General features: G+C 43.4%; 1 protein-coding gene across 1 annotated transcript in view; it reads right to left on the reverse strand.

The window, feature by feature from the left end:
- The window catches only part of Fbn2 (fibrillin 2), a 215328-nt gene that overhangs the window by 14064 nt on the left and 183257 nt on the right, over positions 1-18007 (reverse strand). The window contains exons 53-59 of the mRNA XM_036205263.1: positions 17486-17605; positions 16333-16455; positions 15365-15496; positions 5598-5723; positions 4178-4384; positions 2983-3108; positions 1232-1354 (exon numbers count right to left, since the gene is read on the reverse strand). Of these exons, the coding sequence (XP_036061156.1) occupies positions 1232-1354; positions 2983-3108; positions 4178-4384; positions 5598-5723; positions 15365-15496; positions 16333-16455; positions 17486-17605 (957 nt within the window). The remainder of the gene's footprint in view (positions 1-1231; positions 1355-2982; positions 3109-4177; positions 4385-5597; positions 5724-15364; positions 15497-16332; positions 16456-17485; positions 17606-18007) is intronic.

The raw sequence follows: 18007 nt of genomic DNA on the forward strand, positions 1-18007 counted from the left end.
TCTTGGTTTGAGCGAAGCTGAAAAAATACATTCAAAGTAAGTTCCCTGCATAGTGGAAGGTATGAGTTCCACACATTTCATAAACACCGTGAAAAAGTCAGGTCGTGCAGACCATTTCTCTAAACAGGGTTAAGAAAATCCCAGAACTTGCTACTTTTTATGCACTCATTTCTTAATATAGGTTGGAAATGAAACCTTGCTTCACAGAGAATACAGGTCAACCATCTGCTCAATCCATTAGTATCCTGCTTAGGGTGGTTCATATAAAATCAAACAGTATGGCATGGAAGCCATTTTAATGATCCAATTTAGCATGGTAATTACATTTAATACTACACAAAAAGTAATGCACACACTGACTTCTCACCTTTCTACAGTAAATGCAGATGTGTGTAAGACTACTGAGAGATGAAGTTTGAGGTAGGCAACAAAAACCCTAATTTCTCATGGCTTGTTTCAACTCTTGCCTCAACATTTTTTTAATTAAAAAGTTGCCGTATGAATGAATGGATTATGATATTTTCATATATGAGCATCATTGTAATTTTCTCAAATTTACCCCCATTAACTCTTCTTGTTTCTCACTCTCGCCTCTGACCATCTCCCCAAGTGTTCTTCAACTTTCACCTCATACATATTTTCTTTAAAATTTTTAATTTAAAGGTTTTTAAAATTAATATTTAAGACAGCAGACAATGTAGTAGGTTTCATTATGACATTTTTATACTCCTTTAAAAAAAAGTCTAGAATCTGTGTATGTCAGAAAAACATGATATTTGCATTCCTGAGGTTGGCTGATTTTGCTTAATGTGATGACATCCAGTTCCACCCATTTTCCTTTGATGTGAGTTTCCTGACTTGGGAAAACAAAACAAAACAAAACAAAAATCTCCGTTATGTGTGTGTGTGTGTGTGTGTGTGTGTGTGTGTGTGTGTGTGTGTGTGTGTGTGTGTGTGAACATGTACAGACATTTTGTGTGTGTGTGTGTGTGTGAACATGTGCAGACATTGTGTGTGTGTGTGTGTGTGTGTGTGTGTGTTTAATTTCTAAGGAGTGAAACAGTGTGACTTAGGTTTTGAAGTCCCTCTTCCTTCTATAATGGGAGCCCTGATGCAGCTTCTGAGAGGCAGTGTTGTAACACAGGGGAAGCCTGTGTTACAACTCTGGTCGCTCATATGCAAACATTTCTGAAGAGAGAGACCGGGGCGGTGGTCACGGAGACTCCCTCACCTTTGCATGTCTTTCCATCTTCCTGTAGGACGTACCCCCGGGGACAAGAGCACTGGTAACTGCCCTCGGTGTTCTTGCAGATGAAGTTGCACGGTTTTGGAGACTGTGAGCATTCATCGAGGTCTGACCGGAAGTAACACAAACGTGACAGTCCTGGTTACAAGAAATGGCCAGCCCCTCTCCCCTCTCCACATCCTTACTTCAACCTTCTTGCTCCTCCTTTGCAACTTACAGTGGAATCCAGCCCTAGAGAAATGATGCTTAGAGCAGTTTCCTCTAAAGTAGCAGACTGGCTTATGTGGTGACATATTGCGTACCCCAATAAAGCTTACCTGAGGATCAGAGGACAGGGCCAGCCACTAGATTAGACATCAAGAGGCCAGACAGTGGTGGCACACACCCTTAATCCTATCACTTTAGAGGCAGAGATCTGTCTGTATCTCTGTGAGTTCAAGGCCACACTGGGAACAGAGCCAGGCAAAGGAATTCCAGATTGTAGAGAGCCCACTGGCTGAGCTACCTTGTTAATTGCTCTTAGATCTGTTACCATTCTCCATTGGCTTACTTTGAAGATCAATGTACAGACTGGGGCTACATCTTGTAATGTCTATCAACTGTCTGGGCTCAAAAAATTCCTCTTCATATCAATTAGGCTGGATTAGACCTTGGAGGCTTTATCAGTGGGCTCTCCAGCCTTCTGGACACTCTTCCTGTCTCTCCAGTGTGGGTTTAGTTTGAGCCACAGGCTCCTGTTGCAGCCTTTTCTGGATGCCCTCTGAGCACTCCCTATACCTAGGAGGCTCCCGACACTTTTCTCTCTTTATTTCATTTTATTTTTGGTCCCAGGGTGATGTTCCATGGTGGCCTTTCTACACTCTGCTGTCCATTTACAGACTCTGACTGTGAAGCCATACTGAAGGGCCTCACAGGGATGAGTCAGCTCTTTACCGCCAGGTCTATGAGCACCAGCAGGCAACCTCCATTTCCTCCACAGAGCTCTCGGGTTGGATGCCTACTGCATGCAGAAAGCTCTTGATTAACAACCTACTTCTGGTTCTTCTCCTGTCTGCTGTTTCTACTGTGTGAGTCAGATGCTTAGGGAGGGTCAGTTAGTTGGTTTTTCTTAATGTGTTTACTCCAGGTACTTGTTACTAAAATAGGCAATTTAAGAGGATACAGCAGAAGTTGAAGAAATATCAAGAAACCAAGAAATGTTTGAGAGACAAGGGAAAAAAAGGTGACTCTCCAGCCTTCTGTTTGCCACCAACATGGATCAGATGATAAAAAAAATTAAAGAAGAAAAATATGTTGCAAAACAGCCAAAAGATGCTGTAGGGAGACTGCTCTGCAAAGAGAGAGTTTACATGCTGCCCTGACTCGCTTCTTTTCATGAAAAATTGTAGAAATACATTCCATTTCACACAAACACACCAGATTCACAAGAAAAGTCTATTTTCTCACCAACTAAATGCACACTTGTAAATTTTAAATTAAGACAGAAAACGTTGAGAGTGCATCCGTCAATTTTTATGTTTCCCTGACTGCACAGAACTGGATCCTGAACCCCACACAGTTAAAGGAAAGGCAAGAACTCCATTGTTCAGAACAGCACCACTAGCAAGTCTAGCATCCTCCAGGGAGAGCCACACAGACGAGCGCTTCGCCACCGACAGTGCGCCGTCTGGAGGAAGCAGGGGTTACCAAGACCATGTGTGCGTGCATGCGTGTGTGCGTGCACAACCTCATCTTACCTACACAAGCCGTCCCGCTGATGTCAGTGGTGTAGCCGACCTTGCAGAAGCACCGGAAGGTGCCCATGGTGTTGACGCACTGGCCGTTGGTGCAGAGGCTGGGCATCACTTTACACTCGTCGATGTCTGTGCCGTAAGGGAAGAGAAAGAAGGACCAGAAGTCAATGTCTGCACAGTGGAGACGGCCGGAAGTGAGGAGGGACGAAGGGACTGGCGTGAGATGGCAGTGGACACCCACAGAACCTCCAGAGTCCTTTCTCACTCTTCAGGGAATGGCAATGTGGGAGGGGAGGGGAACAAAACCAACTGAGGAGGGGGAGAGACAAACCGGAGGGCTGCGCTGCAAGGCCCATGCTGGACTGCACATTTTGTGTGCTAAGTGGGAGTAACTACTTCTAAAATATATATTAGAAAGCTACCTCTTTGAAGTATGACTCTTCTGAAATATGTGGTAATTGACTCTATATGGATTGGGGCCTCCAGTTCTCATCTGCCTTAGATTCTAAAGGAAGGCTTCTGTTAGCAGTCAGGCTAACAAAAATGTGAAAAAGTAATCCCATCATAATTCCATCTAAAACACTGGTGCACTTATGTGTCCTCTCTACATCAATCAGAAGAACATTGTGTAATGCGTTATAAAGTTGTGTGTGCACAGGTGTGCGTGGAAGCCAGGGGAACCCCCCCCCCCACACAAATGGGCCAGGCTGGCTGGCCAGAGAACCTTAGGGACCCACCTGTTTTTATCTCCCCTCCACTCCTGGCCTTTTAAAATGCAGGTCCTGGGAATTTAACTCATGCCTTCAATGCTTGCAAGGCACTTTACCCACTGTGCTATCCCTCCAGGCCATGCTTCACAAAATTGAAGAGATCTATTCCTACATCAAACCCAAGGAAGACTTTATGATTCTCACTCAGGTGAAGAGACAGAAACACAAAACTATGGTAACAGTAAAGAATGCCTCAAGAAAATGGCACAAACCTACCTGATCCCAAAGGCCGTGGAGGTCAGTAACCTCTGAACTACCCTTGCCTTGTTCAAAGAAATGTTGCTCACCTGCGTGTAGGTAGGGAGTCATTCTATTTTCTGGATACTTCCACACTAGCAACTTGAACAATGAGGATTACTTTTTCATGTTTCTATTAAACTGATTGGGATGGATGAAAATACAATCCCTGAAGTCCCCCAGCATATCACCTCTTCCATCGGTGGCGTATCCTGGGCCATGAGGACATATCTTTTTGTACTGGGCAGTTCCGGGAAGTGGGCACAGCTCACACTGGTGGCCCCAACCTCGCCCACCATCACAGCAGCACTCTGACTTCGTGACGAGGTTGCGGCTACTGGAGGACATTTGACACATCGTCTGCAACACCTCTGCAAAGCACAGGCCCTGCCGGTTGTCTGGAAGAAACACCAGTTAGATGAGAGTCAAGGTCAAGGAGCCGTCAGCTTGGTTTTCAGTGGACAATCATGCTGTCCTCCTCCTGCGGCAACCTTCAACACTGAAAGTATTCTTCTTACGCAAGCAGTCTACACTTAGTGATTATAAAGTTTTGTTGACTTATACCACCAACAGATGATTAAACCTGACCAAAGTTACACAATATTCATTCTTTTCAATATACTGAAAGTGATGACTGTCAGGACTCCAGAGAAAGAAACACCACATACATTTATTTCCTTTTAGATAAAACAATGACAGGTGAGAATTACTGAAAAATAAATTCAAGGCTCTGTTATGAATGTGGTGCTTATTCCATTGTTTTCTACAGTGAAAGGACTGAGTACATTATAGATAGTGTATTAATGTAAGTTCAGGGGTTTCTTCTTCAGTCTGGCTTAATAAGCCAAGTGTGCTAGTAAAATCGTAATAAGAAGAGAAAACAGTATTCTTTGTAGGGTATCTTTGCTATTTCTTCAAAGACTCATTACCAGGGAAGGTCTAGATTGGAGACAACAGGACAAATACACCATGTTGAGTATAAAAATCTTCCTAGGATTAGAAGCGGCATGTTGATGCACCTCTGATATTTGGCCCCATCAAGCCACTGGCCAGTTGACGGCTCTTCTTTATCTGGTTCCTTCAAATTCGACCATACCCTACAGCTGCCACCATTAACTGCAACAGCTCCAGGAATGCACACATTGCAGCATTGGCTTAGTGTGACGGAGTGCCCATGAGGTTTACATTTCCCCTAGAAAATATTTTGTAGAATATTTTTCTGGACCGTAATATAAAAATTAACCTCCCTTACATGTTTGAAATGTGGCATTTGCTTTGCATTAATATTGGCAGAGCCTACCTCACACCGCAAATATTTTCTTTTGGAATTAAGTCATTTCCTCATGTAAGCCTTACTAAAGTCACATTTTCCATGGGGCTTAATTAATTGTAATTTTGGAAAGACGATTTCAGGTTGTTATTTACATTACATGTGCATATAGGACAGGCATATAAATATATCATTTTAATGGACGTATACCCGTGGGCAGAGGCATGGAGAATACTGTGCTTATGAGGCTCACCAGACAAGAATACATGTGTGGAGCTCTTCTCTGATGACATCATAAACATGTTTGGCTTACCAAAGAAAATACTCCTATACTCGCTTACCAAGGCATTCGGTGCCGGAGGAGCTTGACTGGAATCCTTCATTGCACTCACATCTGTAGCTCCCAATGATGTTAACACAACGTCCATTTTCACAGATACCTGGCTTGGTTCTGCATTCATTTTCATCTTCACAGAAAAAAAAAAATAATATGAGCAATGAGCAGCTTGTAAAACCACACATTTTTACCTATCTCCTAGTGGTTACACCTTACTTAAAACTCCTTGACAAAATACCAGTGAGATGGGATACATCCCATCCCACATGACTATGGCATATGACTATGGCACCCCCTGTACCTCATCCATCCAGGGGGTTCCTTTTTGTAAAGTTTCCTTCTTGACCCTACCCCTGTTGAAGAGGGATGGCATTCTCATAGAGTTGCAGGGAAGGGAGAGCTCTTCCCTGAGACACCCCACCAGGAGAGGAAGAATTCTGTGGGAGGGGCACTGAAGTCTCGAAGAAGAGGGACAGTCTGTGGAGATGGTGGTAACCAGGGATGAAAGCTTTTTGAGTGAAATCACAGGGCCAACTGTGGTCTCTGAGGGCAGCTAATGGGACACAGAATGTAGGGGGCAGTGCTCTTTGGCTTGGCCACAGATAGATAACAAAGACAAACCCAAACTTATTTATAAAAGTTCCTGATATCCTTACTCCATTTGTATGACATTTTGTCAATTGTACTGGATAATTTCTCAAAGCTGTTTTCAACGTAAGGGAGCTCACGACAACTTCATCTTTTTGATAAATTGCCTCTTTTATACATTTTACTTCTCTGCCTTTAGTTTTCTGACATCTTTTTTTGTGTTTTCTTTTTATTAACATTTGCCTTGAATATCTTTCCCATCTCTTTATTTTCAAAGCATCATCTCACTCTTTGATTTAGGTAGGTTTTTTTTTAAAAAATATATATTTAGCTGAACTTAAAAAGAATTGTAAAAATGCATTCGTCTTTCATCTAGCAACTGAAACCATTTATACTTAAGATTTTACTCTTACCTGCCATTTCACATGTTTTAAACTATTTCATATTTACTATGCTGTGGCCCCACTCTCTTAACATCTATCAAATCAATCTACTTTTTATGCTTCCCTTGCAGCTTCAACCCGGGTTTGGAAACTGCCATGTTCTTGCCATTCTTCTAAGCGGCAGCCTTTAAACGATTTTAAAATGTTGCTTTAATTACTTTCTGCCAGAGTCAAGTAGAACCTTTTTATCTTTGATACTATATATTGAATCTAGTACCCTGTGCATGCTGGGTAAACATTCTACAGCTGGGCTATTGTCTCTAGGCCCCTTTATATGCTGGGACAAAGTCTTACTAAATTGCTCAGACTGGATTAACCTGACTCTGCAGTCTAGGATGGATTTGTACTTGCCATTTTCTTGGCCCAGCCTCCTCAGGTCCTGACCCAGTGGTGGGATCTGTTCCAAAGTTGGTTTTTTTTTCCAGAGCTAAGGTCCAAACCCAGGGCCTTGCGCTTAAGCACTCTACCACTGAGCTAAATCCCCAACCCCTGTTGCAAATTTTTTAACCAGAACTTTGTATGCTTGTGAGAGGCTGTGTTACTACATACATGTAATGACTGTCTCTTGGATTATATAGTTTGTTAACTAGTTCTGAGAGGGCACATGAATATGAAATAAATTCCCAAACAGACTTTTGACGACACCTTATTTTGATTGTTCTTAGACTCCATTGAGTTTAAAATTTTTCACTAGGTTTAAGTTTATTTCACTAGGAAGGGAATCTAGGTTTTTCTTTCTTTCTTTTTTTTTTTTCCAGAAGAGCTGAGTATTTTCATTTTGGTTTTAGTGTTTTGAAACTCACAATGATGTAACTTTTATGTAGATATTCAGTTTTAGGGGAAAGAAACCTTATTATGGAAATTTAAAAGCACTCACAAAAATGATGACTCAAACTGTGAATTTTGCATGTTTTAGTTTGCTGTTTCTAGAATCTGAGGGTTCGGGTCTGCTATCCTAGAACTGATCCTTTCTCTCATGCTGCGACTCCTCTCTCTCCATATATACACTTTTTTTCTTTTTGAGATGAGGTTTCTCTGTGTAGCCCTGGCTGTCCCAGAACTTGCTCTGTAGACCAGACTGGCCTTGAACTCAGATCTGCCTGCCTCTGCCTCCCCCCCTCAACTCCTCCCTGGTATGCTCCCTCCCTTGGTGCTGAAATTAAAGGCGTGTACTGCCATCACCTAGCTTAATGTATTTATATTGACTTATAATTTAACAGCGGGAATTAATTTCTTCAGTAAAGCTCTAACTGGATGTTGTGCCTAACCTAAGCTCTGATATTTGAGTGACAACTTGATGTGCCTCAAGCTCTACCGTTACTTTGCTTTACTGCCACTGGTAATGAGGATTAAGAAAAAACAAAAAAGGGGCAAAAAGCCGAATTCCCCACTACTGCTAGACTCCGCAGCTTTCACAGGGTGTGTCTTAATATGGCGCTTCATCACCCAGGGCATTTTGATTTCCAGCATCCACTGTCTCTCCTTGGACAGTTTCTGGACCAACTACTCCCATTTCCAAGCCCGTGGCTCTCCCTGTGCCCACCCCCTCTTCCTACTCTCTGTCTGACCCACAGCAGCACCACCCAGAGTTCTCAATTCCTTCATGAGTCTGGGCACCATGGAACTTGGGACTTCTGGGGACCATCCCACGACAGCCCCTACTGTGTCTATGCAGCTGCAGGACTGAGAAGGGTGTGTGACTGTCCTAATGGGGACTGTCCTCACTCTCAGCTTTTTCCCTTTCCACAAGATGAGGCCTTCGTTGCGTTCCAAGGCCAGCACTTTGTTTTGTTTCCCAAGATCTCATGGTTCTCCCTTCTTAGGAAATCACACCCAGCAACTTCTACCTTGAAAACCCAAACCAGAACGCAGCACTTCTCAGGCACACATGGCGACTCCGGTTACCGTCACATTGCCTCATTCTCTACGGGGACAAAGCTGGAAGGAAGATTCTGCAATTGCCCACGCCACTTCCGCACCTCTGCTTCTTCGCTTCACGGCCCGCTCTGTCTCCCTCCACTGACACTTCCTGAAAGGCCATCAAATCCAACTGTCTCATTGCTTTCTACATCTGACTCTTCCGCTTCCTAACACCTTGCAAAACGGACTCCCTGACTACTTACCCAATGACCAGGTCTCCATATTCTCAGGATAGCACGCCACCCCACAGGGTCTCCTTTCCTGCTGGCCACTCTGTTTCCATTTCCCATGGATTTTCAGCTGCCCTAAATAGTGGAGCTCCCAGAGCTCAGCTGCTGCCTCTTCCCTCCCCTGTGACCCTCTTCCCGGTGTCCATGCCAATTCCACTTAAACAATATGTATGTCAGCAATTTATGCCTCTGCCTCATGAATATGTATAATATAATATGTATGTATAATACCACCAGTGGGATGTGAAAATATAACGAACACATTCCGCAATCACACATATCGACACATCTCAGTCATTTGTGTACCTAACCATATTTACTTTTTCTAGTCTTTTCCATACACGTTTACAGTAACACTATTCAATCAACTTACTCAAGTGAAAATCCTTCTCATCTTTTATACCTCTTTCCTTCATCCACCCTGTCATGCATCCATCAGCAATCCTGGATGTTGATTAGTTTATTGTTTATTCTAGGTCTGTCCACACAACCAGGGCCCCAACCTGGATTTTTTTTTTCTATTGGCCACTTAAATGACATCACTAATTCAGCTTCTTCCCCCTTCAAATGTACCAATTAACAAGGCTGCCGGAGTGCTCTAAAAATATCAGTTAGAGCTGGGGGTGGGGTGGGGAGGTGGGGTGAGGGTGGCGGTGGCGGTGCATGCCTTTAATCTCAGCACTCGGGAGGCAGAGCCAGGCAGATCTTTGTGAGTTCAAGATCAGCCTGGTCTACAGAGCAAGATCCAGGACAGGCACCAAAACTACATAGAGAAACCCTGTCTCAAACCCCCACCCCCCAAAAAAGTCAATTAGAGGATAACAATGCTAGCATTGAATCGAAACTTTACCATCTGCTCATCTCTGTCCTAAGTTAGCCATGATAGCAATCCTATGAGGTAAGCATCCTCATGATTACAATTTGTTTTAGCACCAGGAATCTGAGACAGTTAATCCAACTTACCCATGGTTATAAGCCAGCCAAAGACTTACAGCTAGGTTCCTCATGTTCATGGCATACCCCAGGCTTTACAAATAAAAGCACCCTGCCTTCTGGCGTTGGCTACAAAGCCAGACTCTCCACCGTGACTTCAATGGTTTGGCCTCCCTTTATGCCATACTCTGGCACAGACTCTGATGCTGCTGCCCTTCACTGCTGCCACAGGATCTACATTGTTGCCAATATTTCTTTCACTCTCCATCCCATGTCACAGCTCCCGGGTCACGTCATTAAACCCTGGAGCACACCCTCAGTATCTCCTGCCCAATCCCCCAAACTTATTTTCCTTAAAGGGCTTAATTTCCACTGCATGGCATTACCATGCTCACTTGTCTCTTTATTTGTTCAAGCTTCTTTGTCCCAAGCCAGGGAGGAAGTGAGGGGTTTGTCCTCAGACGAAACCAGTTTATTCTGTACCTGCCAGCACCACAAACATGGTGAATGTTTAATAAATATAATTAAACTAATGGATGACTCTTTGGGAGGGTTTTCATGAATCAGTGTGCTCTTTTTGATGGAGATTTAAATCTTTTTCCTAGGAATTTCTCCAAAATACTCAAATATACCCCAGGAATTTTTATTTGCTTAGTTTTCCTTTTTTTGTTCTTTTTCAAGACAGGGTTTCTCCATGTAACAACCCTAGCCATCCTGGAACTTGCTCTGTAGACTGGCCAGAACTCACTGAGATCCACCTACCTCTGCCTCCTGAGTGCTGGGATTAAAGGCATACACCATCACACTCGGCTAGTTTTCCTTTTTAAAAGGAATTTTATTTATAAACATATTGTGGCTACCTGTCTTCCACTTAATCATTTTACTGACCCATTCTATATCCACATTTCTAATTGTGTTTTCGGTCATTTCTATTTTGTGAACACACACACACACACACACACACATACACACACACACATACACACACACTCACGTCTTCGAGCACATGCCGATTGATGTGCATGTGTGCAGGCACACAGAGACTGGAGGTTACCATGGGTATCTTCCTGTTTTGTGCTCTCTTTAGTTTTTGAGACAGGTCTCCCACTAAACCTGGCTTCCACCATTTTGGCTGGGCTGGCTAGTCAGCACATCCCAAGAACCCCGCTTCCCCATCTCTAGTGCTGGGATTACTGGTGCCCACTGCAGAGCCAGACTCTACTTGGGTGCTGACAGCCGGACTCGGGTCCTACGCTGCACAGTATGCACTCCATCTCTACTAACCGAGCCATCTTGCCAGCCCTTCGTTTCTACTCTGTTACTTCCAAAGTGATGTTTAACTCCTCTAACAGGGTGCATTTCTTTTCTGAGCTTTGCTAGATTACCATCACATTTTCTTTTCTTCTGTATTTCAGTAGCTTTTAAACCGTTTGGGTCTTTAACAGTCTTTCTCACAGATGGTTGAAGCGATTTTTCTAAATCATTTTCTCTTACCCATTGTCTTGAGTTTATTTCTTATCTTGCTCCCTCTCCCCTCTACTCTGCACACGTGACTTGCGCATTTGTGTAAGCTGTTTGGCCTCAAATAGGTTTTCCGCAGTTTGACCTTATTTATTTACTTGTTGAAAACGTAGCCCAGCAGGTCACTTTGGGAATGCCGGCATAATCTGTGTTTTCCGAGCACATATTGCCTTACGAACATCTTCAAAGAAGCGGTCATGCCTTGTGTCCCTGGGGCACTGTGCTGTGTCAGATGCACATTGCCGTCTGGGTCACACGGCACACAAAACCTGAGGCTCTCTAGTGACTGCTTTGTCCCTCTGCCCTTGGACTGGTGTCTGGAAATCTCCCCATCTAGACCAGCCTGTTGAAAACTAAACAGCATGGTGCTAGCCTATCTCTCACAGCTGCCTTTCCCAGAGACTGCAGGGTAGAACGGAGCCTCCATGAAAAGGCTCCCATGTCTCTCATTCACTGTGCCCCTGATCTGCTAATCAAACTTTTGAAAACTGAGATGGTTGGCTATAGTCCGCAGGAGAACGTGTCACCAGACACCGGTGTTGTGCTTGGAACTTGACACTGTTGAACTTCAAAAGTCCCAGTGACTGGGGCTTTGTTTAAGTCGAGAGTCAAGTACTCATCATCTCCCATGACATTTTGAAAGTCTTCAAGGTTGAGAAAGATGTATCTTTATTCCATCATCTTTAAAATGAACTGCCTTCTCCTAAATTACAATCTCAGATGCTTATGAATCCATTTTCAATCATATGTAATGATCTTGGTGTATTTTTTCTATTTATTAGATTTCGGTATTTGTGATTTGTTCAACAAATGATTGCTTGATTATAATGCATTGCAGGATCAAGTTTCCACCTCTGGTTAATTTTACAGTTTTCTTTCTGGGTTTCTTTTGTATGTCCTACACAATGTCCTTAGCTTGCCATGTTTTATATTTTTATTACAATTGACTTTTTTTGAGAAATTTTCTTGGACTCCAAGGTCATACATGTGCATCTTTCTTTCTTTCTTTTCTTTCTTTCTTTCTTTCTTTCTTTCTTTCTTTCTTTCTTTCTCTCTCTCTCTCTCTCTCTCTCTCTCTCTCTCTCTCTCTCTCTCTCTCTTTCTTTCTTTGGTTTTTCACGACAGGGTTTCTTTGTGTAGCTTTGCACCTTTCCTGGAACTCACTCTGTAGCCCAGGCTGGCCTCGAAATCACAGAGATCCACCTGGTTCTGCCTCCCGAGTGCTGGGATTAAAGGCGTGTACCACCACTGCCCGGCCATTTTCCGTTTTTCAAATGACTTTATTTTCCACCCTGAATTTTGCAAATGCTTTTTATTTTTGAAATATCTTGTTATTTGTGTGGGATTTCTAATTGTGAAACCATACTGCCTGCATCAAATGGACTTTTCCATAGCGGTTTTTCTGGTGGTCCAAAAAGCCTTTGTCTACTGTTCCACTACCAGTGTGCTATAATGAAAAGCTTGAAGGTTTGGTAAATTTCAAAACCTGATTCTTATGACATAGCCCAGGCTGGCTTTGAACATGTGGTCCCAAGTGCTGGTGTCACAAGGTTGAGCCACTATGCCGGGCCTTGGGACTTACATCTTTTATTGTGTATTTTAACCACAAAAAAGTACAGATACAAAATGCTGCCCATGTCGGGCGGTGGTGGCACACGCCTTTAATCCCAGCACTCGGGAGGCAGAGCCAGGTGGATCTCTGTGAGTTCCAGGCCAGCCTGGGCTACAGAGTGAGATCCAGGAAAGGAGCAAAGCTACACAGAGAAACCCTGTCTCGAAAAACAAAGCAAAACAAAAACCAAACAAACAACAAACAAAAAATGCTGCCCATCAACAAGATTCTAAAATATTAGGATTAGAGGAGACGCCTTTCTCCCATGAAGAAAATGAGGGACTAAAATGAAACCCTTTTTGGAGTTATTGAACTCATTTGCAACAGTTTTAATGAGAAGCTTCATCCTGATGTCTATCCCTGTACCCCAGGAAACAGACAGATAAATGTACTGCCTATAACAAGAGAGCCCAACAGTGATAAAGAATAGGAAATTTCCATGTCAATAACACAAAACACATTTCTAGGTACTTTAGCCAGATAGAATTAGACTAATAGCTTACAGTCTGCCTTAAACAAAGGAAAAGTGTCTCAGGTACAGTAATCAGGACAGTTATTTCCTCCTTCCCACATGTTAGAGTTTGGGTCATGTGCTAGCTTTGAGGAACACATGTTTTGACTTAGGAGGCTAGGTTAATCCCCTGAATGGATGGATCTTGGATAACAGTGATTCTAAAACAGCCACAGAATAATTAAACACTTAATATAGGACTTAAAAACAAAACAAACAAACAAAAACCCTGTCATTTAAAAAAGTTTGTTAAATTACAAGACACTGCATGCTGTAGGGTAGATACTCAAGACTCCCTAAAAGCCAATATGCTGAAGGTTAGCCACCATGCAGTACTAGTGGGATGTATTTGAAACCTTGATGAGGTGGGGTGTAACAAGAAGGACCCAGGGTCAACGAAGTCTTGTTCCCTATGAGGACTATAGGACCCCAGCCCCTACCTCATTTCTTTGGCCTGGATTTTGTGGTCTTGAGTACTTTTCCTCTTGTGGTATAATTCTTGGATGTAAATTCAAAGTGTGGGGCCATCGGTCAGGGATTAGAACATCTATAGCTATGAACCCAAACACCCTTTTCTCTTTAGACATTATCTCATTTTGTTGCCATGATAGAGACGATGCAAATATGTTAGTAATCCATGAAGAATTTAGTAGGGAGCTGCATTTCTAAGATTTATGTTATACATTTGATTTAGGAATTCACTCTTGTCAAAGATCAATATTTTCAGATAGAGATAAAGTCACTCTAGATTAGTAACCTTTAATCTAAGTATCTTTTTTTTTTGGTGGTTAATTCCTGAATCACAATTTTTCTTTTTAAAACTTATCCTATGTATTCACTTGCTTGCATTACCTACAGAAAACATATGACTTTCGATTTCCCATAAAATGACATGTAATTTTATATTGCTTCATTCTGTTTATGGTTATTTCAGTATGTATGTACATATATTTATCATACTTATTTTAACAGCTATATATTTTCTATCATGGAATATGCCAAATGGATTTATTTATGTATCCATGAGGCATATTTTGGTGGTTTCATTTATTTTTTGTTAGTACAAACAGTACCACATTCTACATCCTATATCTCTTTCCCTGGGGGGTAGCTTCATTTTATTTTTAAAGACTGAACTTTACTGAGGTATAATTTGCATGCCATAAAATTTGTCAGTGTACAATTCAATGGTTTTTGGTCAATTATGGGCTGGCAGAACTGTCACCACAATGTAGCCTTCTAACGTTTCCATCCCCTAAAGGCATTCCTGGTGTCCACTGACAGCCTCTCTCTGTTCTAACCTTGAACAACTGTGTATAGATTCATTCTTAAGAATTCTTATTCTTTATTTTGGTCTTCTTTTTGCAGGAAAGGCAAAGTATTAATAATTGTTGTTTCTCTAAAAATAACTCAGTTGCTCTAGGTAGCGGAGGTTGGTAAGGGAGCAGCGGTTCTCAGTTAAACAGTCCCTGTTCATGGGGAGGAAAAGCATGAGCAGGGGGCTGCAGTGGCTCAGGTGTCAGAGAGCACTTTAGGAAAGAAGGACATGGATAATGCGTGCTTGCACAAGGCAAGACTCGCACACGTCACGAAGTCATAGGTCTGTGCCCCACCCCCTTAAATGTGAATGCATTGAGACTCAAACATGATGTGCGACCAGGGAAGAGGTCATGTGGCTGCTGGACTGCCCTAACATAAGTGCTCCCGTCACTCACGGGAGGACCTGGGGTGAGACTGGTGACCTCGGAGCTTTCATTTCGCTTTCTATACTTCAAAGTTTGATGTTTTAGACTCACAGAGGCACACACACAAGTGGTCACAATTCCTGACAGAGTAAACCACCACTGCATGCTCCAGAGCCTCATGGGCTGCCTTGGACCCTGAGGTGGTCAACTCTGGCCTCAGCACAACCTGGAAAAGAGCTGGCTTCCATTTAGTTTATCTGGGAAGCGGTGTTAGATCTGGCTTGGAGCAGGAGTGCCGCTCACGCAGAGAGTGCCCTTGGGAGCTTACCTACACAGCCCTCTCCATCGGGCCTGCGGGCCATGCCAGGGGGGCAGATGCACATGAAAGTGCCAATCAGATTCTTACACATCATGCCTCGAGATTCACAGTCGTGTAGCCCTTCGGCACATTCATCCAGATCTAGAAGACATTTGTTAAAACAGGTATTGAAAGGAAAAAATAAAAAAAGTAGAAATAGCACATCCTGTTTAGCGGGCTATATGTTAGTTATTTTCAGTTATTATTTCTGGTCTTCTGATCCTTATCATGCTGTCACTTGGTACGACAGAGGAAGAAGTAGCCCAGTCTTCTGAACAGCTGGCTCTAGTCCAGATGTATTACACTCTCAAGACTGGTCCTTACAGGGAGTTCTGGGAAGGGTAACCTTTGCTTTCAGTAAGAGTCCAGGGGTATGACAACAATGGGGTGCTAAGCCACCTCATCCACAGACTTTTAAGTGTACTGTTATCCAGGTAAATAAATGGACAGCTGCTGCATTTCTTCCTGTCATGCCCTGGAAGAAAGCTGCTCAGAAAAAGACAATGACCAACGTATGATACATCCCAATGGGGCACGTCAAGACAATGACCAAAGTATGATACATCCCAATGGGGCACGTCAAGACAATGACCAAAGTATGATACATCCCAATGGGGCACGTCAAGACAATGACCAATGTATGATACATCCCAATGGGGCACGTTAGGACAATGACCAAAGTATGATACATCCCAATGGGGCACATAAAGATAATGACCAAAGTATGATACATCCCAATGGGGCACGTCAAGACAATGACCAAAGTATGATACATCCCAATGGGGCACGTCAAGACAATGACCAAAGTATGATACATCCCAATGGGGCACGTCAAGACAATGACCAAAGTATGATACATCCCAATGGGGCACGTCAAGACAATGACCAAAGTATGATACATCCCAATGGGGCACGTCAAGCCGAGGCTCTTCCCTTACCTTTACACATCTTTTGGTCTTCCCTGAGGGCATAGCCAACTGGGCATGTGCATTCGTAGGATCCAAAAGTGTTCATGCAGCGGAAGGCGCATAGCAGTGGGTTCTGGGCACACTCATTGATGTCTGATCAAAGAAATGGGCGTGAGCTCAGCGGGAGACGCTTCATGGTGTTGCCACCCGCCCTGCCCAAATTGTTTCTTAAAAGAAACACCAGTGCGTCTTCTTGTAGATCACATAGGAAGCAACAAGGTAATAAAACTTTCACTTCCCTTATAGAAAACACGGTGCCTCGCAAACTCCTTTTCCAGCAAGTTAACAGCCTAGGCTGGGCGAACTGCAAAAGCTTCCTGGAGTTTGGGTGATGAGTGAGAACTCAGAGCTGAGAACCCGCAGGAACTGACATCAATAGGCATATGGGCTGAACTCCCTCCCTCTTCCTTCCTTCTAGTCTACCCCGCAGGTGGCCATTATCCTGGCAGTGACGGCCTGAGAGATAAATCTCAAGTTCTTAATGTCTTTTCCAGGGGGACAGAACCTTGATGCCACCATGGTGCTAAAGGATGAATGGAATTCTGGAAAGGAGCGCCAGAAAAGAGAAGTATATACTTTCTTCCTTTCCATGCACACGGCCTAGGCTGTTGACTGTGCCACGCATGTGTGGAACAAAACTCAGAGGCTAGCTTCTTGGTTCCAAGATATGAACTGAAATCTGAGCCTTCACAAGCCCGACCCAGGCTGCCCTTGTGCCTACACCAGTTAACTCTGCTAAGACAAAAAAAAAGCATCAACATTCCTCAAAGCAAGATAACATTCCTCAAAGCAAGGTAACTGAGCCCAGAATGTATCATTCCCAATATCTAGAGTATAAACTGAAAAATTAAGCAATACATTGAAAAGCCACAGAATGTGGCAAATGTAACCAGATCTTAAAGGGGAAATAACAGATGCCAGCCCTGAGCCACTCAGGTGCTGCTGCCATCAGACAGATGTGTAGGACAGTGACCGAGACTGCTGGATGAAGTAAAGGACAATGTACTGGGGAAGAGTATACACAGAAGAAGAACACGGTGACTCAAGACGGCAATCATTCTCTACAACACACTCCGTATATCGAAGGAAGATAACAGGCCGTCCCCAAGACAGCATGACTTGCCTTCGCAGTTCATCATGGGTCCCGGCTCAAAGCCTTCGCTGCAATTGCACTCAAAGCTTCCGATCACGTTGGTGCATGTGCCGTTCCCACAGGGGTTGCCAATAGAACACTCGTCAGTGTCTGGAAAACGAGGGGAGGTGTGCAGGGTCCCACACACATTCCAAGGATCTGAAGAAAGCACGGCGACACCCCCCGCCCCCCGCGACTCCCCTGCCCCCAGCCTTGGCGAGCCTTTATGTGTGCAGAGGATCTGAAGGGTCACTGTGCAAGGCTCTGACTCTCAGAGGATAATGCCTTCTGCCATGCTCACAAATCTAGAGGCTGTATGTGGACATCTGCCTCAAGAAGAAGTGCGCAAAGACATGGAAAAAAATGGACAGTTCTCCTAGTTAGGCCTTTTTCAATTGAATAACTTTTTTTTTTTTTTGCTTGTTATTAATACTAGGGACCAAACCCAGGTCTTGTGCATGCAAGGCATATATAATCTATCATTGCATGACATCCCAAGGCCTTCGAGTTGGT

Source organism: Onychomys torridus, chromosome 13 (genome assembly GCF_903995425.1).
Source record: "Onychomys torridus chromosome 13, mOncTor1.1, whole genome shotgun sequence".
Lineage (NCBI taxonomy): Eukaryota > Metazoa > Chordata > Mammalia > Rodentia > Cricetidae > Onychomys > Onychomys torridus.